General features: G+C 55.0%; 2 protein-coding genes across 6 annotated transcripts in view; one reads left to right on the top strand and one right to left on the bottom strand.

Moving 5' to 3' along the window:
* Window positions 1-9,576: 9,576 nt before the first annotated feature.
* On the top strand, window positions 9,577-21,962 carry STK25 (serine/threonine kinase 25). 3 transcript variants are annotated; one of them, XM_017510771.1, is made up of 12 exons: window positions 9,577-9,770; window positions 10,133-10,261; window positions 15,631-15,861; window positions 16,526-16,582; window positions 16,998-17,106; window positions 17,851-18,008; window positions 18,097-18,282; window positions 18,485-18,630; window positions 18,875-18,989; window positions 19,386-19,457; window positions 20,482-20,618; window positions 21,294-21,962. In XM_017510771.1, the coding sequence occupies exons 2-12, from the start codon at window positions 10,232-10,234 to the stop codon at window positions 21,331-21,333; spliced, it is 1,281 nt and encodes a 426-aa protein (XP_017366260.1). In that variant the 5' UTR covers window positions 9,577-9,770; window positions 10,133-10,231; the 3' UTR covers window positions 21,334-21,962. The 3 variants fall into 3 exon arrangements, with proteins under 3 accessions (XP_017366260.1, XP_017366258.1, XP_017366259.1); XM_017510769.2 differs by having other exon boundaries at window positions 9,580-9,832; XM_017510770.2 differs by lacking the exon at window positions 9,577-9,770 and having other exon boundaries at window positions 9,980-10,261.
* The window catches only part of FARP2 (FERM, ARH/RhoGEF and pleckstrin domain protein 2), a 152,482-nt gene continuing 151,355 nt past the window's right edge, over window positions 21,857-22,983 (bottom strand). For all 3 annotated transcript variants that reach the window (XM_017510764.2, XM_037732192.1, XM_037732193.1), the window contains one exon: window positions 21,857-22,934. In XM_017510764.2, coding sequence (XP_017366253.1) covers window positions 22,826-22,934 — 109 coding nt within the window. In that variant the 3' untranslated portion in view covers window positions 21,857-22,825. The remainder of the gene's footprint in view (window positions 22,935-22,983) is intronic.

A 22,983-nucleotide genomic window follows, 5' to 3' on the forward strand; every position in this document is an offset into this window, starting at 1 on the left:
TTAGGATTAATAGTAATATTTGTGAGTTCAATATTGTAATTTAATGCTAGCTGGCTGTTTTGCCCATTAGTTCATGTAAATTCTTCATTATGGAAATACTCTATGTTTTGGTAAATTTTTGGGATGACTGCTACTGGTTGTTCTTTTCTGTGTGTAGTGCTTCTTTCAGAAGGTCTTGTAAAGCAGGCTTGGTGGTGATGAAATCTCTGAGTGCTTGTTTGTTCATGAAAAAAATTATTTTTCCTTCATTTATGAAGCTTAGTTTGGCTGGATATGAGATTCTGGGTTGAAAATTCTTTTCTTTGAGGATATTGAATATTGACCCCCACTCTCTTCTAGATTGTAGGGTTTCTGCTGAGAGGTCTGCTGTGAGTCTGATAGGCTTCCCTTTATGGGTAACCTGACCTTTCTCTCTAGCTGCCCTCAGAAGTTTCTCCTTTATTTCAACCCTAGTGAATCTAGCGATTATGTGTCTTGGAGTTGCTTTACTTGAGGAATATCTTTGTGGTGTTCTCTGGATTACCTGGAGTTGAGCATTGTCCTGCCTTATTAGGTTAGGAAAGTTTTCCTGAATATCCTGAAGAATATTTTCCAACTTGGATTCATTCTCTTTATGACATTCAGGTACACCTATCAGTTGTAAATTAGGTCTTTCCACATAGTTCCGTATTTCTTGGAGACTTGGCTCATTCCTTTTTACTCGTTCTTCTCGAATCTTGTCTTCTTGTTTCATTTCATTAAGTTGGTCTTCGGCCTCTGATATCCTTTCTTCTGCTTGATCAATTCGACTGTTAACACCTGTGCATACTTCATGGAGTTCTCGTATAATATTCTTCAGTTCCATTAATTCACTTATTTTCGTTTCTAAATTGTCTATTCTCATTAACGTTTCGTCAAACCTTTTTTCAAGGTTCTTAGTTTCTTTTCATTGGGCTAGAACATGTTCTTTTAGCTCACAAAAGTTCCTTATTATCCACTTTCTGAAGCCTAAATCTGTTAATGGAACGCACTGGTTCTCCATCAGGCCTTGTTCCCTTGATGATGAGGAACTGTGATCCCCTGTAGAGGGAGAGGCATTCCGATTCTGGGTATTCTCAACCTTTTTACGCTGGTATCTTCCCATCATTGTAAGTTTATCCGCCTGTCATCTTTGTGATTGCCAACTTTCAAATTAGGTCTCTGAGTGGACGTCCAACTTGTTGATTCCCTGCGCCGGAATCTGAGCAACCCACTGCGCCGGCTAAAACAGCAGCATTAAGATTTGTGGTGCTTTTCTGCTCGGGAATCTCCGGTCTGGCTTCACTCTTGAATCCCGTTTTCAATCAGGTAAATGGCGACTCTGCCTTCCCCAAGCTCCAAACGTCGATCAAAAGGGGATCCAGTCTGTTTACTCGGCACCGAGAACCGCCACGCCAGCCACAAGAGTCGCGCTGGCGACCCGTGGGGCTCCTCCGCTGGGAATCTCCTAGTCCGTGGGCAACAAAAACTCATCTGAAAGTGTGGCGTCCTCTCTTTCTGTGCACTTTCTCTGGGAGCTACAATCCTGAGCTGCTAGCCATCGGCCATCTTGGATCTCCAAGAACTTTTTTTTTTACATATCTTGGATACAAGTCCCTTATCAGATACATGATTTGCAAATATTTTCTCCCATTTTCTAGGTTGCCTTTTCACTTTCTTGATGGTGTCCTTTGAAGCATACCAGTTATCAATTTGGTGAATGGGATTTATCTATTTTTAAATGTTGTCTCTTAAAGCATTTGGTGTCATATCTAATAAGCTGTTTTATAGTTTTAGCTCTTACATTCAAATTTATGATCTGTTTTTAGTTGATTGGGTCTAACTTTATTTTTATTTATTTATCTATTTTTTGAGATGGAGTTTTGCTTTTGTTGCCCAGGCTGGAGTGCAGTGGCACAATCTTGGCTCACCACAACCTCCGCTCCCAGGTTCAAGTGATTCTCCTGCCTCAGCCTCCTGAGTAGCTGGAATTATAGGCATGCGCCACCATGACCCGCTAATTTTGTATTTTAGTAGAGAGGGGATTTCTCCATGTTGGTCAGGCTGGTCTCAAACTCCCAACCTCAGGTGATCTGCATGCCTCACCCTCCCAAAGTGCTGGGATTCCAGGAGTGAGCCACAGTGCCGGCCTAACTTTATTCTTTTGCATGTGGATATCCAGTTGTGTGTGTGTGTGTGTGTGTGTTAGGTGGGTGTAGTGTGTTTGTATGTTGGGTGTGTTGGGGTTTATGTGTGTGTTGGGGTGTGTGTATGTGTTGTGTATGTGTTTGTGTGTTGGGGTGTTGTGTGTATTGTGTGTGTTGGGTATGTGTGTATGTGTGTGTTGGGGTGTGTTGTGTGTGTTGGTGTGTGGATATGTGTGTGTGTTATGTCTGTGCTGGGGTGTGTGTTGTGTGTGTGTTGGGTGTGTATTGTGGGTGTGTGTATGTGTGTATGTTTGGCGTGTATGTTTGGTGTGTGTATGTGAGTTGGGTATGTGTGGTGTGTATGTTGCGTGTCTTGGTGTGTTGGGTGTTGTGTAGGTTGTGTGTGTTGTGTGTGTGTTGGGTATTGTGTATGTGTGTCTTGGGGTGTGTGTGTGTTGGGTGTGTATGTGTGTGTTGGGTGTGTGTGTGTTGGTGTGTGTATGGGATATGTATGTGTGTTGTGTGTTGGATGTGTATGTGTGTGTTGGGTGTGTGTATGTGCTGGGGTGTATGTGTGTGTTGGGTGTGTGTGTTGTGTGTGTTGGGTTTGTATGTGTGTGTTGGGCATTTGTGTACGGGGGTGTGTGTGTGTGTGTTAGGTGTGTGTTGGGTGTGTGTGCAGGGTGTGTATGTGTGTTGGGTGTGTGTTGGGGTGTGTGTTGGGTGTGTATGTGTGTTGGGAGTGTGTGTGTGTTGAGTGTATGTGTATGTTGGGTGTGTGTGGTGTGTTGGGGATGTATGGGTGTATTGGGCGTGTGTGTGCATTGGAGTGTGTGTTGGGTGTGTATGTTGGGAGTGTGTTGGTGTGTGTGTGTGTTGGGTGTGTGTTGTGTGTTGGGGCGTGTGTTGTATGTTGGGGCGTGTGTTGTGTGTGTGTTGTGTTGGGGCGTGTGTTGGGTGTGTATGTGTGTATGTGGGGTGTGTATGTATGTATGTTGGGTGTGTGTGTTGGGGCGTGTTGGTGTGCGTGTTATAGTGTGTGTGTGTGTTGGTGTGCGTGTGTGTGTTGGGTGTGTGTGTATTGGATGGGTGCTAGGGTGTGTTTGTGTGCATGTTGCGGTGTGTTGGGAGTGTATGTTGGGTGTGCATGTGTGTGTTGGGTGTATGTTGGGGTGTGTGTTGGGTGTGTGTACGTTGAGGTATGTGTTGGTGTGTGTTGGGTGTGCATGTGTGTGTTGGGTGTATGTTGGGGGGTGTGTTGGGTGTGCATATATGTGTTGGGGTGTGTGTGTGTTGGGGGTATATGTGTGTATGTTGGGGGGTGTGTTGGGGGTGTGTTGTGTGTGTGGTGGGAATGTGTGTTGGGTGGGTATGTATGTATGTTGGGGTGTGTGTGTGTTGGGTGTGTACGTGTGAACCCGGGAGGCAGAGGTTTCAGTGTGTTGGGGGTGTGGGCACAGAGCTCACCTGCCCTCCCTGGGCGTTCTGCCCTCCAGGAGCTTGCAGAGGTTCAAGTATCTGGGAGCCCCCAGCACCGTTTGTTGAAAACATTACTCTTTCCCTTAGTTTACTAGCTGGAACAGAGCTAAAACAAAATATTAAAATAATTATTTTCCAACTGAATTGACTTGGCATACTTAAAAATCAATTGATCATGGCCCGGCCCAGTGGCTCACACCTATAATCCCAGCACTTTGGGAGGCCAAGGCGGGCAGATCACCTGATGTTGAGAGTTCGAGACCAGTCTGACTAACATGGAGAAACCCCATCTCTACTAAAAATACAAAAATTAGCCGGGCATGGCTGTGCGTGCCCGTAATCCCAGCTACTCGGGAGGCTGAGGCATGAGAATCACTTGAACCTGGGAGGTGGAAGTTGCCGTGAGCCAAGATCGCACGATTGCACTCCAGCTTGGGCAACAGGAGCAAAACTCTTGTCTAAAACCAATCAGAAGTCAATTTCTGGTAATGAATTTGATTAACCTATGTATCTGTCTTTTTTTTGTTTGCTTGTGTTTTGAGATGGAGTCTTGCTCTGGTCACCCAGGCTGGAGTGCAGTGGCGCGATCTCAGCTCACTGCAACCTCCGCCTCCCGGGTTCAAGCAATTCTCCTGCCTCAGCCTCCTGAGTAGCTGGGACTACCGGCACATACCACCATGCTCGGCTAATTTTTGCATTTTTAGTAGAGATGAGTTTCACCATATTGGTCAGGCTGGTCTCAAACTCCTGACAGCAGGTGATCTGCCTGCCTCGGCTTCCCAAAGTGCTGGGATTACAGGTGTGAACCACTGCGCCTGGCCATTTTGTAGTTTTCATTTTATAAGTTTCACAAGTGTTTGTTAAATGTATCCCTAAGAAGCATTTTATTCTTTGGTGCTATTGTAAATGGATGTTTCTCTTTTTTCTCTCGTTTTGTTGAGACAGGGTCTCACTCTGCTGTCCAGGCCGGAGTGCGGGGACACAATCTCCACTTACTGCAGCCTTTTGACCTCCCAGGCTCAGATGATCCTCCCAGCTCTGCCTCCCATGCACCACCACACCTGGCTCATTTTTGTTTTTGTTTTTTGTAGAGATCGGGTTTTGCCATGCTGCCCAGGCTGATAGCAAACTCCTGAGTTCAAGGCATCTGCCCACCTCAGCCTCCCAAAGTGCTAGGAATACAGGCATGAGCCACTTTGCGTGACCTTGGCTTTACTCTGATAGTTTAGAAAACTATAAAATTCTATTGTATTTCCTCTCGGTATTTAAAAGATATTACTGCATTGTTTTCTTGCTCCTATAGTTCCTGATGAAATCTCTGCCATTAGTTTGTTGTTCTTTCATAGATAGTCTATATTCCTCTCTGGTTAAAAAATATTGTCTCTTTAGCCTTGATATTGTATGGTTACACTATGCTGAGTTTAGATGTGGATTTGTTTTTATTTATGCTGCTGGTACATGGATGGCACTGTCAGTGTGATCTGTGTCTCTTCATTTCTGGAAAGTCTCAGTACATTTTCAAATACTGTGACAAATCAAAAAACATGGCTGAGGCAGAAGGAAGTAATGGTTTATAAGTTGTACTCACTTTTTTTTTTTTTTTTTTTTTTTTTTTTTTTTTTTCTTTTTTTTTTTTTTTTTTTTTTTTTTTTTTTTTTTTTTTTTTTTTTTTTTTTTTTTTTTTTTTGAGACAGTCTTGCTCTTTTACCAGGGTTGGAGTGCAGTGGCAAGATCTTGGCTCACTGCAACCTCCACCTCCTGGGTTCAAGCGATTCTTGTGCCTCAGCCTCCTGAGTAGCTGAGATTACAGATGTGTGCCACCATGCCCAGCTAATTTTTTGTATTTTTAGTAGAGAAGGGGTTTCCTGGGCGGGGGGGTTATAAAAAAAAAATAAAAGAAGGGTTTCACTGTGTTGGTCAGGCTGGTTTCAAACTCCTGACCTCAAATGATCTGCCTGCCTCTGCCTCCCAAGGTGTTGGGATTATGGGCGTGAGCCACTGTGCCCTGCTGTACTCACTCTTAATTATTATATGGTATCTATGTAAACATACTGTAGACTTAAGAGTTTTAAAACATTCTTTACCCACCAAAGTGTCCTATGCTCTATTTTCTCACACCACAGAAACCTTAGCTTTGCCACGCACAGTGGCTCAGGCCTGTAATCCCAACTTTGGGAGACCAAGGCTGGGTAGATCACCTCAGGTCAGGAGTTCAAGACCAAGCTGGCTATCATGGCAAAACCCTGCCTCTACGAAAAATACAAAAATTAGCTGGGTGTGGTGATAAGCATCTGCAATTCCAGCCACTCGGGAGGCTGAGGCAGGAGAATCACTTGAACCTGGGAGGTGGAGGTTGCAGTGAGCTGAGGTCGCACTGTCGCACTCCAGCCTGTGCGACAGGAGGGAAACTGCATCTCAAAAACAAACAAAAAACCAAAAAACCTTAGCCTTTGTGAGCAGGCAGCAGTCCATATTGCTATCCTTGCACTCAATGGTTTAAAACCAAAATTGATTCTGACATTTTCTGAATTAAGACTTCAGGGCAGCTTCCCTTTCTCCTCTCCTACTTCTAGAGGCCATCTTTCTAGCTGCCGTCTTACTTCTACATGGTTAAAATGGAAAATTTCACATTCTAGCTATAGAATAATTAGAAATGTTGAAAATCAACATCTGGGAATTACATTATTAAGCCTAAGCCATTGCTGCTGAGCCTGTGATGGTGATAATTCCCTCATCTTTGTATTTTCCAAAGACGGCCTCGACATTACCTCCCTCCTCTATGCTCGTCTCACAGGGTGTTAGATGCTTTGCCCCCTTAACTCTGGCGGAGGCTGTGACTCTGGTTAGCAGAGGTGATGCTAACCAACTGCCAGGTCGTTAAGAAGCAATGCACTTTCCCCTTTCACTCCAGAATGCTAGCCTTTGGAACCTCCTGCCATAGACTCGTGTGTGGTTCTCCTATTACAAAATTCATATGCTGAAGTCCTTGGGTATAAAGCTTACCAGGAGTTAATGCAAGTTCAATGAGGTCATGAGGGTGGATCCCTGATCCAAGAGGATCAGTGCCCTCATGAAGAAACACCCGAGAGAGCTCTCTGTCTGCCAGGTCAGGTCACAGTGAGAAGACAGCCATTTGCAAGCTAGGAAGAGGAACTGAGTCAGGCCGCATCTTAATGTCAGACTTCCTAGCCTCCAAAACTATCAGAAATAAATGTCTATTGGCAAAGCCACAAGGCTGGTGTTTTGTTAGGGCAGCCTGAGCGGACTAATGCAACCTCCTCATCCCCTCTCCTGCCTACCATGCTGTGAGAAAGCTCAAGAAGCCAGTGAGAAGAACGGAGGCCCCTGGCTCACAGTCCGGGACTGGCTCCAGCCTTCAACCAGTCCAGACTGGGTGGCCACACAAACCAGATTTCTCCAACCTGGATCCTCCAGCTCCAGTCAGGGCGCCCCAGCTGGCACCATGTGAAGCAGAAATGAGGTGCCCCAACAAGACCCTGTCAAAATTGCAGATTCACGAGCAAAACAAATTATTTTTAGCCACTGAGTTTTGGAGTTGTCATGCAGCAATAGACAGCTGATATATTTGCTTGTAAACTTTTTGCCTTCCCACGTACTGCAAATCAGAAAATGTCTTTATTACATCCTTATGCTTGGTAACCAATTCTGTGTTGACAATTGTTTCACCTCTAAATTTTGAATGCATTTCTTCACTGTCTTCTGGCATCCCATGTTGCTGATGAGAAGTGATGCCCTCTGATTCTTCATCTCTTGAAGGAATTCTGTATTTTCCTCTTTGGAAACCTTTAGGGTCTTCTGCTGATCCTTGCTCTCCCGGTATTTTATACCACTGTGTCTTGGTGTAGGTCCTTTGCTGTTCACCCTATGGGGCGCTCAGTGCCTCCTTTTACCCAGAGGTCAAAATCCTTGAAGACTGGGAAATGTACGATTTCTTGGCCAGGTGTGGTGGATCACATCTGTAATTCCAGCACTTTGGGAGGCCGAGGTCGAGATGGGCGGATCATGAGGTTAAGAGATCAAGACCATCCTGGCCAACATGGTGAAATCCCATCTCTACTAAAAATACAAAAAATAGCTGGATGTGGTGGTGCATGCCTTCAGTCCAAGCTACTTGGTAGGAGCTACTGAGGCAGGAGAATCGCTAGAACCCAGAAGGCAGAGGTTGCAGTGAGCTGAGATCACACCATTGCACTCCTGCCTGGGCGAAAGAAGGAGACTGTCTCAAAAAAAATTTTTTTTTCCTTTGGCACTTTCTTCCTCTCTGGCATTCCTGTTAGTTTGGTACTGGACTTGAACTTCTTTTTTTTTTTTTTTTTTTTGAGACGGAGTTTTGCTCTTGTTGCCCAGGCTGGAGTGCAATGGCGCGATCTCGGCTCACCGCAACCTCCACCTCCTGGGTTCAGGCAATTCTCCTGCCTCAGCCTCCTGAGTAGCTGGGATTATAGGCACGCGCCACCATGCCCAGCTAATGTTTTGTATTTTTAGTAGAGACGGGGTTTCACCATGTTGACCAGGATGGTCTCGATCTCTTGACCTCGTGATCCACCCGCCTCCGCCTCCCAAAGTGCTGGGATTACAGGCTTGAGCCACCGCGCCCGGCCTGGACTTGAACTTCTAAGCTCATTTTTTCTTGCTTATTTTCTGAGTTCCTTAATTTTATCTTCCAACTAAACTTACTCCTGGGCTCAGATGATTCTCCCACCTCGACCTCCCAACGTGCTGGGTTTATACACTCTTTCTTTCTTTCTTTTTTTGAGACAGAGTCTCACTCTGTAGCCCAGGCAGGAGTGCAGTGGCGCAATCTCAGCTCACTGCAACCTCTGCCTCCCAGGTTCAAGCAATTCTCCTGCCTCAGCCTCCCAAGTAGCTGGGATTACAGAAGCACGCCACCACACCTGGCTAAAATTTGTATTTTGAGTAGAGACGCGGTTTCACCTGTTGGCCAGGCTGGTCTCAAACTCCTGACCTTAGTGATTCACCAGCCTCAGCCTCCCAAAGGGCTGGGATTACTGACGCGAGCCACCGCACCTGGAGGAAGCTTAGCTTCTTAAAGGACTCGGCAATGCACAATGAGAAAACTTCAGCAGGAAGCAGAGAGAACGCCAGAACCTTCTTGAGGACGGAAGGGTGCGGAGCCATCACGGACACGGAGTGGAGGAGAGACAAATCTTCCTCGCTGGACAGGTGCGGATCCCTGCGGTGCGCTGGGGAATGCACACGGGGCGGGGTGGAGCACTGTGAACCGGCGGCCCACGGGGCGGGCGGGCGGGCGCACCAGGTAGCTTTGGGCTCTGCAAGTCCCTCCCTGACCTTGGGGAGGTGACCCCAGTGCCACGACGGTTTCTAGCAGCAGTCACTGTCCTGGGCGCGTCCGGCGCTCTAGCCCAGGTGGAGAGGTCACAACGGAGTGACCAAGGGTGTCCTATGATCACCCCTTTGCAGGTAAGGAAACTGAGGCAGGAGAAGCGAAGCAACTCGCCCCAAGAATGGGCTGTGCCGGTCGCTCCTCCAAGGCCTGGTGCGCCCCAGCCTGTGCGCGGGATCCTGGGCGGGGTCTCGGTGCGGACCGGGCTTCGCGGTGTGGCCACCGCGGGGGCATCCCCGACCCACGAGGACAAAGCTGAGAGCCTGGGCGGCGGCGGCGAATCCCCAGGGCCAGGGGGAGGGCGCCGGGCCTCACCGGCGGGCTCGGACCAGGGCTGCGCGCGGCAGAGCCCAAGGGAGACGCCGCCCGGCCAGCCCCACAGACCGGAAGGCCCGCGAGGGCGCGGCAGGGAGGGCGCGACGCGACAGCGACCACGTGGTCCGGCCGCCCCGCCGCGCAGCCCGCCGGGAGACGCAGGCCGAGCCGTTCGGGAGCTGGACTCGGTGTCCCAGAGAGCCTAGCGGCGCGCATGCGATCCGCACCCCATCGCGCGGCCTGCTGGGACTTGTAGTCCGGCGCTGGCAGACTTCCGGGCCTGGAGTGGGCGATAGGACTCCGAGTCCCAGAGAGCCGTGCGCGGGCCCCGACGCTGAGCACCGCCCTCGTCGTCGCCTCCTCTGGGCTTTCTCCGGTCGCCGCCGCCGCCACCGTTGGTTCGCGGGCTGGGAGGCCCGGCGTCCGCGGGCGAACGGAGGCTGCGGGTGGGAGCCTTCGCGGGCACTGCGGAGCGGGCCGGGGGAGGCCGGGATGGAGCCCCTCGGAGGTGGGCGCGCTGCCGGGCGGGGCGCCTGCGGCGAGTGGGGAGGGGGCGGAGGGAGGGGACCGGGGCGGGGCTCGGTGGCGGGGACACCGGGGCGGGGGCAACGGGAGGAAGCAGCCTCGGAGGAGGTGGGGGCGGGGATGGGAGGGGCGGCGAGCCCCGGGGCGCTTGGGCGTTAGGCCCGGGCGTGGCGGGGCGGCGGCGGCCTGGGGGTCTCCCGGGGCCCCCTCTGCAGCCCGCCGCCCCGGAGCTCGTTCTCGGATGACTGAACCGGGCACCGAGCGCTCCTGCTGTCCCTCGCAGCGGACTGACGCGGCGGGGGCCAAGGAGACGGCTCCGCGCCTCCTGGCGGGATCCCGACCCTCCTGGGGCTGCCGGCGGAGCGTCTGAGGCGGCGCGGCCATGGCTCACCTCCGGGGATTTGCCAACCAGGTGAGGAGGGCGCAGGTCAGGGAGGCCCGCCGTGTCTCACCGAGGGGCGCCGGGGTCTCCCGGGGCTCGGGGGCGCCACGCCGCGGCGGGCCGTGGGGTGAGGAAAGGGGCGCGCGTCGTGCGCCCAGCAGAGCCGTCCCGCGGTGGGCGCGGGCGGGGGCGGCGCGTGGAGAGACGCCCGCTCGGCGGGGGGAGCCTCACGGCAGCACCCGAAGGCAGTGGAAGTCAGAGCTGGGTGGGCAGGGGCTGTGGGGAGACCCCGACGGGCGCCGAGGTGCAGGGAAGCAGGGAACACGTGTGCGCTTTGCCCAGGGGAAGGTGGGAAGGCCGCTCTGGGCAGAACCGTTTCGTACCCGCTCCGGGCGGCTGCCCAAAGATGAGACTCATCTTTCTTCTTTGGATTCTGCTCATTCCCACCGTGGAGCCACCTTGGGGCGTCTGGCCTTGAGTTTTAACGGGCGGCCTCGGAGGGACCCACCACGGCGAGCCCTGGCAGTGTGTGCCAGGGAAGGAGGGTGGGGACAGCCAGCCTGGGGACTTGCACCTGTACCCTTCCCGACGTTTACATCTTAGCTGTTTGGTTTTGCTCTCCTTGAAGCCTTGGCTCTGCTTAAGGTGTTGAAATCGCCGCTAAAAAGTGTGGCCCTCCTTGCTCCCTCCTGTGTGCTGAATCCTTGCGAGTTGCGCCTGCAGTGGAACAGGAAACGCGTCTGTCCGCACAGGGGCAGGGACCGGAGTCAGGGCTGCTCTGGAGGAAACCAGGCCAGCCTAGAGACCCGGAACACCATGTGCAGCTGTTGGGCCAGGCATCCTGGACCTGCTGTGGTCACAGATGGGGATTGGAGCATGCTGACTGATGCTGAATTACGCTAACAGATTTTTGGTTTGCTTTTGACGTTCTGTACTGGTAACTTACATGACTAAGGTACTGGGAGAAAAATCTGCCACCAGTTAATTTTTTTTAATTAAAAAAAATTTTTTTTTGAGACAGAGTTTCACTCTTGTTGCCCAGGCTGGAGTGCAGTGGTGCAATCGTGGCTCATTGCAACCTCTGCCTCCCACATTCAAGCCATTCTCCTGCCTCAGCCTCCTGAGTAGGTGGGATTACAGGCATGTGCCACCACACCCGGCTAATTTTGTATCTTTAGTAGAGACGGAGTTTCACCATGTTGATCAGGCTGGTCTCGAACTCCTCACCTCAAGTGATCTGCTCACCTTGGCCTCCCAAAGTGCTGGGATTACAGGCATGAGCCACCATATCCAGCCACCAGTTTAAGAACTGCAGAAATGGCTCCTCTGGGTCCCGGGATGAGAAATTGGAGCTCTGAGGTACCCTGTGACTTTGCACTGTTGGTTGTTGGTGTGATCAGACCCAGGGGAGGGAGTGCAGGCACATTGGAGAAGGGACTCCAAAGGTAGGAAACACCTTTTGTCCTTTTAGGGGTCCCTCTGTCCCAGGCTGGAACGAGAGACTTGACTTCAGATAGTGGCAGGAAACCTGAGGGGCTGTGGTTTTCTCCTGAGATGGTTGCCATGGTGTCCTGAGCCCCTTCGTGGGAGGGTGGGGCGCATTCCCCATGCAGCCTGTGCTTCTGCCTGAGGCTTCTCGCCTCTACCTGGCCAGTTCTGCCTGGCCCTGGAGAGCCTGAACGGCTGTGCAGTGCCAGAGCACTGTATCAGCACTCAGCTGCTGCCTATCAGGTGGCAGCTGGGGACGTCTCCGGTACATGTGCTGGGTCACTCCCCTTGTTTTGTGGGGCAACACTAGCAGCAGACACACTCCCCAAACCTGGCAGCCCCAGGGCTGAAGTGAAGAACAGGTGTCCACCGCCAGAGTCAGTTGAGTGGCCTGAGTCGTGCAGACCACAGCTGTTATATTCAGAAGAGGGTTCTCAGCCTCCGTGGCAGGGTCCCATTTACCCCTGTGATGTCCTCGCAGGGCCAGCATCACAGCCACAAGGGTTCCTATCATGCAGTTTCTGCTTGGGTTGATGAGCCCCAGCTCTGGCTTAGGGGTCCACTGTGCTCTCCTGCTCTGAAGCACTAGAGGTCTGAGTGCCCACCCAGGGGTTTCCCTTCTTGGGCTGCTGTGGTGGAGCACACCCAGCTCCAGGCCCTGTGTGGGGAGCAACATGGCCTCAGCAGAGAACAGAGCAGAGCAGGAGAATGTGGCCTCCTGAGGCTGGGCCTGCAGGCTAATGGGTTTAGTGGAGCTGTGTCCTAGGGCCCCAGTAAGTGCTGATGGGCTGAGCAAACAAGGAGGATTCGAGGCCCCCTTGGGCCTGCTGGGGCAGGAGCAGGCAGAAGAGGGGCTGCTGCTGTGGATCACTTGAGGTCAGGAGTTTGAGACCAGCCTGGCCAACATGGTAAAACCGGTCTCTACAAAAATACAAAAAAGAGTTAGCTGGGCATAATGGTGGGTGCCTGTAATCCCAGCTACTCGTGAGGTTGGGGTGGGAGAGTTACTGGAATGCGGGAGGTGGAGGTTGCAGCAAGCCGAGATTGCGCCACTGCACTCCAGCCTGGGCGGCAGTGAAACTGTCTCAAAAGAAAAAGCAAATAGAAGAGGGGCTGCACCTTACCCTCGTCCTGCACCTGGCAGCCAAGACTGGGCCTCCACCAGAAATGGAGATGGCGCTCTCTATGCCAGGAGGGCAGTGTTTTCACACTGACCGCTTACCTGTGACAGCCTGTGGGCCGATGAGCTTACGCTTTCACATGCACCTGTGGTCTCAGCTACTCAGGAGGCCAAGGAGACCCGCCTGGGCAACACAGCAAGACCCTCATCCCAAAAAAAGAAAAAAAGAGATTGCATGTTCTGGGTTGACTTTCCTTTCAGATAGGGGCTGATTCTGATTTGATCTGTGCTGCCCACCCCCAACCTGGAGACAGCTGAGCACCCGTGACTTGTCAGCCACACTGGAGTGAATTTTTAGAGAGTGGCTTCTCTTTAGAACACGTGGTCAGCAGCATGTGTTCGAAAGAGAAGGGGCAGGGGCAGACACAGCTCACCTGGGCCAGCACGAAGTCAGCTCTCTCTATCCGGCCAAGTTTCTTGACCTTGGCTTTGGGGACTCCTGGTAGCAGTGGGCTCAAGGCACCCCTGTTGTCACCTCCATGGGTACTGGCTTTAGGACTGGGCTGGTGGTACTGATGAGGGAGTGAGAAGGGTCACTTGACTGGACCAACTGTCTCAACTGGTCAGACGTTTGGGCTGAGCCAGGGTCTGTGTGGACACTGCAGCTGGCCTGCCCCGGCTGCTGCATGGAGGCCGTGTGCTCAGCGCCAGGTCTTGACCAGCCAGCCTTGCAGGGAAGGGTTAGGTGGCCTCTGGCCCTTCCGCCTCCGCCTTTTCTTCTCCAGAGTTCTGTCACCTCAGGGTCTAGCAGGCTCTAAGAAAGGGATGTGTAGCAGCGTGTTTCAAGATGGGGGCCTGTGTGCCGCCCCTCCCACCCTTCTGGTTACAAACCTTGAGAGGGCAGCTAACTGGCAGTTTCACATGGAAATGTCACCTCAGGGTGGGACAATGTCCAGTCGGCCTCGACCAAGTGCTCTGCTGGGCTTGGGCCTGTGGCGGCCCCAGCACACAGGTGTCCAGAGGGCGAGTGTGAGGGCTGCGTGTGGTGCACCCCATCCTTGGAGGGCATGGTCTCCCCAGGAACTTGGAGGGCAGCCCCACCCAGGGACCTGTCCTGTCTCAGCACCAGAATGAGTTGGGCATCAGTGTTTCTGTGGCATAGTCACTCTGCCGTTTTATGCTTTGCCACACTAAATTGGCATTAAGATCCTGTCATAGGGGAGGGGTTGGGCATGGTGGTTCATGCCTGTAATCCCAGTGCTTTGGGAGGCCAAGGTGGGCGGATCACCTGAGGTCAAGAGTTCAAGACCAGCCTGGCCAACATGGTGAAACCTTATCTCTACTAAAAATAGAAAAAATTAGCTGAGCATGGTGGCGCACGCCTGTAATTCTAGCTATTCACGAGGCTGAGGCAGGAGAATCACTTGAACTCAGGAGGCGGAGGTTGCAGTGAGCCAAGATCGTACCACTGCACTCCATCCTGGGTGACAGAGTGAGACTCCCATCTCAAAAAAAAAAAGTGGGTGGAGGCCTGAGGACATACCTCCCCTGGCTTCCCCTGGACTCTGGGCCACAGGCCAGGCCCCTTCCACACCAGTGGCTCAGAAACTTTCCAGCGTTGCTGCTTTAAATCTGAGGACTGTGTGAGGCAGCTTTCTGCATCAAGAAAGCATCAGTTTCTAACTCCATGCTGGTGTAGCTGTCAGGAGGACTGATTTGGGAGTGAGGGAAGCCCTTTCTAAGTATGTGGCTTTCAGGAGTGAAGGAGAACTTGGTTAACACATACCGAGGTTTTTGGTTTTTGATGAATTAGTTTTTTAAATTTTTTTTATTTCTTTTGGGATGGAATTTCCTTCCTGTTGCTCAGGCTGGTGCGTCCTAGGTACAAGTGATTCTCCTGTCTCAGTCTCCCAAGTGATTCGGATTACAGGCATGCACCACTGTGCCCCGCTAATTTTTTTGTATTTATTAGAGTCAAGGTTTTACTGTGTTAGGCTGGTCACAAACTCCTGACCTCAGGTGATCCACCCACCTTGGCCTCCCAAAGTGCTGGGATTTCAGGTGTGCACCAATGTGCCTGGCCTGATGTTTTGTTTTTGTTTTTGAGACGGAGCCTCGCTCTGTCGCCCAGGCTGGGGTACAGTGGCGCCATCTGTGCTCACTGCAACCTCCGCCTCCCGGGTTCAAGCAATTCTCCTGCCTCAGCCTCCTGAGTAGCTGGGACTACAGGCGTGCACCACCGCACCTGGCTAATTTTTTAAAATTTTTGGTAGAGACGGGTTTTCACCATATTGGCCAGGCTGGTCTCGAACTTTTGACCTCAGGTGATCTGCCCACTTGGGCTTCCCAAAGTGTTGGGATTACAGACGTGAGCCACTGTGCCTGGCCCTAATTAGTCTATTTTTTTAGTAGTTTCAGATTTATAGCAAATTAAGAGTTCCCAAATCTACCCTCATCCCCAGGGGCTGTTGACCTATTAAGATCTCTCATGGGGCTGGCCCGCCGTTAGGGTTAGGTGAGGCAGCCTTCCGGCCTGTCATCACCTAAGGCTCCTGGTTCCCAGCAGTTCATTGAGTTGGCTTGGCCGCCTCCTACTTTCTGGGGACTTTTTCCCTTGCGTGGAAGTTTAGGTTTCGAACAAAAAGGGATAAATGAAAGCAGAGAAGAATTGAGGTGCGCTCCCTCGTGCTCCCCGTTCCTTACAGGTCCCTCCCCATCAGGGCGGCCTCTGCCTGTCCCCCGCCTGCCTCTTGTGACCGGCACTGTCTGCCCTCTCTCCACTGGCCTGCAGCACTCTCGCGTGGATCCGGAGGAGCTCTTCACCAAGCTCGACCGCATTGGCAAGGGCTCGTTTGGGGAGGTCTACAAGGGCATCGATAACCACACCAAGGAGGTGGTGGCCATCAAGATCATCGACCTGGAGGAGGCGGAGGACGAGATTGAGGACATCCAGCAGGAGATCACCGTGCTCAGCCAGTGCGACAGCCCCTACATCACCCGCTACTTCGGCTCCTACCTGAAGGTGCCTGTCGGAGGCAGGGGCCCTGCTGGTGCTGGGTCCGACCCTTTTCCATGTCAGAGGGAGGGAGTGACATGCTGGGGCGGGGTGGGGGGGGGGGCAAGGCAGCCATGACAGTTCAGTGTACGCCCTCCAGGAAATTGCCCCAGGGTGGGTGGGGTGTGAGCAGGGTCCACGGGGGTAAGTCGGCTCTGAATGGCCATTGGGGCCCACTTGCCTGCTTGTGGGAGTGGCATGAGGGTGCTGCTAGGAGCCCTTGGGGGGCCCCTGCCAGCAGTGGTGAGTGGGCCTGTGAGGCACAAGTGATGGGTGGTGCCCAGGGTCGGGTGTAGTGAACGCTCTGGCCATCCTGCCCAGGAGGATGATGGGTATGTCGGCCTTGTGTCTGCCGGGCATTCTCTCTTCCCGGCCCTGCAGCACTGGGTCAGCAGCCTGGTTTTCTACGGGGTCTTGGTGAAGTGGATTCAGCCACTGCTCTGTGTATTCAATCCATCCTCCGAGTGTCCGTAGCAGGGGTGTGGCAGGAGGGGAGATGGGCAAGGCCGAGGGAGCCCTTTCCTGTTTAGGGTTCCTGGCAGGGGTGGGACCAATGGGGCCTGTGACTCCCACCCCGGAGCCTGCCCTTCCTCCTGCTGCCAAATGCTGACGGGCTTGTCTCCGGTCCCAGAGCACCAAGCTGTGGATCATCATGGAGTACCTGGGTGGCGGCTCTGCGCTGGACCTGGTGAGGCATAGGCCATGGCACTGGGGTCGTGCAGTGTCCGAGTCCCCTGCCCCTCAGACTCGGGCTCCAGGGGCCCCCTCTGGTATCATGCCGAGTTAGGTGTTAATTAGGAATCCTCTAAAGCAAAAATGAACTGAACTGCCGTCCGCACGCCTGCCCAGTTGGTGCTGAAAGGGTCCTGGCTGTGGGAGTGGGTGGGGACAGCACGCTGGGAGATGGCTGGGACCCTGTCTTTCTGCCACACGACAGTAAGGTGAAGCTGGCTTATATGCTTCAGAATGAGCCTCTACTGCCCCACTCCCGTCTGAGACCTAGTTCTGTTTGAGAGGTAAAGGAACATGAAGCCCCCAGCTCTGCAGGGACAGCCCTCCCCCGTCAGAGGAGCGGGACTCAGGCTGTCCCACCTTCTCTCCAGCTGAAGCCAGGCCCCCTGGAGGAGACATACATCGCCACAATCCTGCGGGAGATTCTGAAGGGCCTGGATTATCTGCACTCCGAGCGAAAGATCCACCGAGACATCAAAGGTCCTGCTGGGGTGGACGTGGCTCTTGTGCTGTCCTGAGCCCCGCTGACCTGAGGGGCTGGCCTGTGAGGGGCAGGTGGCTGGTGGTGCTCAGGGTCTGGGCTATAGAGAACCCTGTGGCCACCCTGAAACTGAGCAGTCCTGTCTTGCTCCATTTCCAGAAGATGCTGCTTGTGACGGTTTCCCTATACGCTGAGGAAACCAGCGGTGCACCCAGTGTAGGAAGGGGCCACACTTAGATGGAGCTGTTGGTTCCCGCCTGTGGCTCGTGGCATGATGGCCGGTGTAGACTGAGTAGCCCCGGCGTGTGGTCTGGCCCTGCTGAGTGCAGAGGAGAGGCTGGGCCAGCCCATGGGGAGGGACTTGCCACCGGCACCGAGCCATCCCTGTCGTGTAGGGGACGAGTCTGGTGGAGCAGGGGGCTTCTTGGCAGGCCTGTGTTGGCCACACCCTGGGTCAGGGTCACCTCTGCACTGGCCCCCAGTGGGTGAAGTAGCTCTGTTGTTGGGATTTGTTGTAAAAACCAAATGCGTGGAGAGCCCTGGAGCCTTCGGCCTCCTGCTGGCAGTACCCCTGTGGCCCTAGGTGGCCCTGGGTTTGAGAGTGGCAAGGGGGGCTGAGGTCCTGAGGACAGCTTTGCTGTGCCCTGGGAGGCCAGGCGGATGGTACCCTGGCCCTTCTCAGGGGACCCTGGGTGGAGCCATGTGGAGCCTGGGATGACACCTGCCTGTCCTGTGTCAAGCAGCTGCCAACGTGCTGCTCTCAGAGCAGGGGGATGTGAAGCTGGCGGACTTTGGGGTGGCCGGTCAGCTTACAGACACGCAGATCAAGAGGAACACATTTGTGGGCACCCCCTTCTGGATGGCGCCTGAGGTCATCAAGCAGTCCGCCTACGACTTCAAGGTGGGTGCAGTGGGCGGGGGGGCAGGTGTGGGCTCTGGTGCACCCGGCTCAGGTGCTCAGGGCAGCGACAGTCCTGTGTTCTCTCCAGGCCGACATCTGGTCCCTGGGGATCACGGCCATTGAGCTGGCCAAGGGGGAGCCTCCAAACTCTGACCTCCACCCCATGCGCGTCCTGTTCCTGATTCCCAAGAACAGCCCACCCACGCTGGAGGGCCAGCACAGCAAGCCCTTCAAGGAGTTCGTGGAGGCCTGCCTCAACAAGGACCCCCGATTCGTAAGGCCCGCCTTTGTCCCGGCCCCTTCCTGACGGGCACATGGAGGGAGGGCGTTCGCTCAGGGAGGGCAGCACAGCCCAGAGGCCTCAGCGCCCCCAGCCTCACAGCTGTGAGGACCCGCCCCGTCCAGGCTGCCTCACGTTCGCTTCCCTGAGGCAGAGCTCGGCGGGTCCCGATGACCTGTGTTCTGACCCCCCGCAGCGGCCCACAGCCAAGGAGCTCCTGAAGCACAAGTTCATCACACGCTACACCAAGAAGACCTCTTTCCTCACGGAGCTCATCGACCGTTACAAGCGCTGGAAGTCTGAGGGGCATGGCGAGGAGTCCAGCTCTGAGGACTCGGACATGTAGGGGCCTGGTTTGTCCTCATGGTGACCCTAGGTGCTTTGACGGGGGTGGTCCCCACTCCAGGGCAGGTGTGGGTGCTGGGGTTGAGGGTGACCAGGTGTGGTGTTGGGACAGGGCCTGCTATGGCATCTGCTGGATGTCATGGCCTGGCAAAGCCCCACCCGGTGCCATGAGGTGTACCCTGAGGTTCTCATGCCTCCTGCCCTCTCCCCACTGGCCCTGGTAACTCCTCATCCTCTTCAGTGATGGCGAGGCGGAGGACGGGGAGCAGGGCCCAATCTGGACATTCCCCCCCACCATCCGGCCAAGTCCACACAGCAAGCTTCACAAGGGGACGGCCCTGCACGGCTCACAGAAGGTCTGTCCCTGGCCTGGCCTCTGCCCCACGTGCACCCTCTGGGGCCCAGCTTGGTCCACCCACTGTCTAGGGCTTGGACAAGGAGCTTGGGAAAGGCAAGGGTGGTCTGAAGCCCATGGTGGCGCTGGGCCTGGTGTGGAGACCCCAAGCCCAGCATGTTCTGGGAACATGAGGGACTTACTTGGAGCCGAATTTGTGAGGGGAGGGTGGGAGTCGCAGGCCCTTGGACTCAGGCCATCTGGGTCGCTTGATGGTTTTGGAGCCAGTCCTGGGCGTGTGCCTGATAGGCTGCTCCCAGCCTCTGTCCCTTCAGGGCCAGAGCCTGGGCAGGGGTGGGAGTGCCCTGCCTGCCGCCCGCACCGCCCTGCTCACCCTGGGCCTCCACCCCCTCTGCAGCCCGTGGAGCCCGTCAAGAGGCAGCCAAGGTCCCAGTGCCTGTCCACGCTGGTCAGGCCCGTCTTCGGAGAGGTGAGGACGGGGCTGGGGCTGGGGCTGGGCTTGGGGTTCCGCCAGGGACAAGGCTGTGACGCTGCCCCATGGAGTTGTCTCCTCACAGCGTCATGGGGCAGTTTCAGTTTCTAGGTCTCCTGCAGCTGATTATGGGCTGGGTTTTCTGAGGAAGGAGCAGAATCTGCTGCGGTGACTCCCTTTGTGTGGGTTCCCAGGGTGACTTTTCCTAACGTGCAAACACAGATGACTCTTCTATAGAGAAAGCAGAGAAGGTGTAGTCGGGGTCCATCACAGGGCAGGTGCCTCCCGCTTAGTCATGTGATGCTGCATCCACGTCACCTCCTGATGGGCAGTCAGCACCATCCCCAGAAATGTGATGCAGCCAGGATCTCTGCCCAGGGCTTGGCCAGTGGGCCTGGGCACAGGTGTGGCCTCCAGGAGCCCCACCTGGAGCCTGGGAGGGAGGATGGAGGATGTTGGTGAGGTGGTGACAGCAGACCCTGCCTGAGGACGGCAGAGGGTGCAGCACAGTCCAGGGACATCGGCCCCAGCTCAGCGGGAAGCAGCCACTCAGGCCCAGGTCCTGGGCAGCCTGCGGATCTAGTCACAGCTCCCAGAGGGTGGGTGACACCTGGGGACAGGAGCTGGTGTCCTGATGGCGGCCAGATCTGGGGTGTGTGTCAGTGGCCTGGTCACGCAGTGAGCTTGGAGTTTCTGGGCTTCATGTTTTTTTGGGTCTGACTGGACCCATTCAGTGGCTTCCATGACCCTCAGCTGGGAGGAAGCCATCTGGTCCCCTCCTGAGAACCAAGGCCTGAAACTCCCTGGAGTGCAGAGGGTAGGAGGTGTGGGGAAGGACCCCTAGGGTTCCCATTGGCGGGGTGGGGGCTGAGGCTTCCTTGGGCCGCCTTCCTGGCTTGCTGAAGGGCTCCTGGGTGTGGGTCCTGGGCGAAGGCCCTGAAGGCCTCTAGCACAACTCTGGCCGAGCAAAGCAGCGGGCTGTCCTGGGGTCCTCGGTCAGGCGTGCGTGGTCTCTCCACAGCTCAAAGAGAAGCACAAGCAGAGCGGCGGCAGCGTAGGCGCGCTGGAGGAGCTGGAGAACGCCTTCAGCCTGGCCGAGGAGTCCTGCCCCGGCATCTCGGACAAGCTGATGGTGCACCTGGTGGAGCGAGTGCAGAGGTGAGGGCGGCCCTGCCATGGGGTCGGGGAAAGCATCCCCACGAAGAAGCAGCTGGATGTGGGGGGAGGTCCAGCAGTCACTTGTGGGCGTGGCTGCGTTTGGCACTGCGTGGGTTCACTTCACTCTGGGAAGGGCTGGCATGGCGTCCTTTCTTGTTTGGACACAGCTCTCAGGGCCAGGAGCCTTTGGGGCTGGTCACAGTGGGCAGGGCCTTTCCAGTCAAGTGTCTCAGGGACCTGGCCTCAGTGGCCACACGGCCGTCCTCAGCGGGCCTCTGCCTCTCCACCTGGCGGCTCCCAGGAGCTGCTCTGACACTCTAGTAGCAAAACATCAGAGCTGCCCCTGTGCTGAGTCAAGTCAGCAAAGGGACAGGGAGGGACAGACACTGGGTCTTCCGCCGCCCACTGGGCTTAGGGTCCAGCCACCACGCTGCTGGCAGATGCGCCAAGTCCTGGCCCACACACGGGGACCCCCTTCCTGGCACCCTGGGCAGCAGCTCTCAGGGTGGGTCTGGGCCAGTCAGTGCTGCTCCTGAGACCCTGTGCATTGGAGACACCTTCAGACCCACGTGCTGCGGTGGCTTGTCAGGGCGGCACTGCAGACTGCACACCCAAGAGGCCAGCAGGAGGCTGGGCACAGAGGTGGACGCACAGCGGTGGGCTTTCTCTCTACAGGTTTTCACACAACAGAAACCACCTGACATCCACCCGCTGAAGCACACTGCTGTTCAGAGAGGGCACAGGAGGTCCTTTGTTTTTGTTCTGAGCTCCATGATAACTGTGCTGACTTGGAAGGTGCCCCATGCTGTGTCGTGCCTCAGGGACACGTCAGATCCTGTGGGCCTCGTGTGCCAGGTCACCGTCTCCTTCCACCCCTGCATTGTGCCGTCTTGCACGTCGGGGGATGCTGTTCCACGTGCCCGCTGCCCCGCTTCGCTCCTGGCCCAGCAGTGGAGTCCACCGGGGCTCCAGCAGCCGGCATGGCCCTCGGGAGTTACGCCTGGCTCTTCTGCACTCACACAGCCCCACGGCTGCTCGGACCAAGGAGCAGAGCAACTATCGGCAGCTCTGCCTCCTCCTCCCGCGAGGTGGGGAGAGGCAACGGGGCAGCCCCCAGAGGAGTGCCCTGGCCACTGTCCTCCCGGGGCCCATCATGGCCACAGATTTGCCTTGTGGTGTTGGATCAGGTACTGTGTCTGCTCATAAGTACTTGTGTCATCCAGAATGTTTTGTTTTTTAAGAAAATGGAATTTGTTTCCTTAAATATTCTGAGGCTAATATGTTAGTTTTCATAGAACACTGAGAGGCCCCTGCCACTTTCAATAAAGACCTGACTTGGAGACATGCAGGTGTGTGGCAGGGCCCGGGCCGTGCGGGGCTGCTGCGTCCCTGGTCCCTAGTCCTTATCACAGCACGCAGGGACTGCAGGGAACTTCCCTGTGACTGATTCCTGGGCTCTGCCTGACACACTGGAAGGAGAACAGAGCAGGCAAGAGGAGTGTGCAGGTGGGTGTGCATATGTTTTTAATCAAACGTGTGAACAAAGCAGTCGCCCGTCTACTTCCCATTAGAAGGAATGCTGGGCACTAATAAATTAGAGGACCCCACCCTCCCAGGGCACAGGGGGACTTTGGTTTCTGCTTCTCCAGCGGTACATGGGGAACAGGCGTGGCTTCTGCCAGAGTCTTGTGTAGCTGTGACCTGCAGGCCAGGCCCCTGGGGCTGCCAGTTGGTTCACCAGAGGGAAGGTCAGCACGGCTGTGCCATACTTGTCTGAGAGGGTCCTGGCAGTGGGTGTGCAGGGCACATGGCAGGGCCTGCTTTCCAGTGCTCGCTCTAGGCCAGTCCTTAGCAGGCACCCTGCTGGGGGGGGGGGGACAGGATGTGCCCAGGCTTTGGTCTGATGCCCAGAGCAGTGCTCACGCCCTGTCTTTGTCTTTGAGCCACGGGCCTGGGGCTTGAGTGGCTCTGAGCCTGAGACCTGCACATTTTTCCCAGGGCCCCAGATAGCTGCTGGCATGCGCTAGGGCTTGAGGGGAGATGAAGCCCCTCCAGGATGCCACACGAGGCCCACCCACACTGTCGGTGCCAGTGGGGATCCAATGCCAGGGGCCATAGCCCCTTCCCATCTGTCGAGAAGCCTCAGGACAGTGGCCGCCTCTGTGTCCTTCCGTTCTTGGTAGTTGTGTGCAAACCCGGGCAGGTTGTCATTCCTTCTTCTCCCTGACTGTCCCCTCCATCCCTGAGGAGGTTCGGGGGCTGCTCTGCACGATGCTCCCGGTCGAGCTGCTGGCCCCCTCGATCACCTCCATCCACCTGGAGGAGAGGGCGGCCATCAGAGCAGTGAGTGGGCTTGTGCGCAGAC

Source organism: Cebus imitator, unplaced genomic scaffold, assembly GCF_001604975.1.
Source record: "Cebus imitator isolate Cc_AM_T3 unplaced genomic scaffold, Cebus_imitator-1.0 Scaffold443, whole genome shotgun sequence".
In the NCBI taxonomy this organism is placed as follows: domain Eukaryota; kingdom Metazoa; phylum Chordata; class Mammalia; order Primates; family Cebidae; genus Cebus; species Cebus imitator.

Coding starts and splice junctions, on each gene's coding strand:
- STK25 (XM_017510771.1), top strand. CDS start 10,232: ATGGCTCACCTCCGGGGATTTGCCAACCAG. Junction 10,262..15,630: donor TCCGGGGATTTGCCAACCAG/GTGAGGAGGGCG, acceptor ACTGGCCTGCAG/CACTCTCGCGTGGATCCGGA. Junction 18,009..18,096: donor AGTCCGCCTACGACTTCAAG/GTGGGTGCAGTG, acceptor TGTTCTCTCCAG/GCCGACATCTGGTCCCTGGG.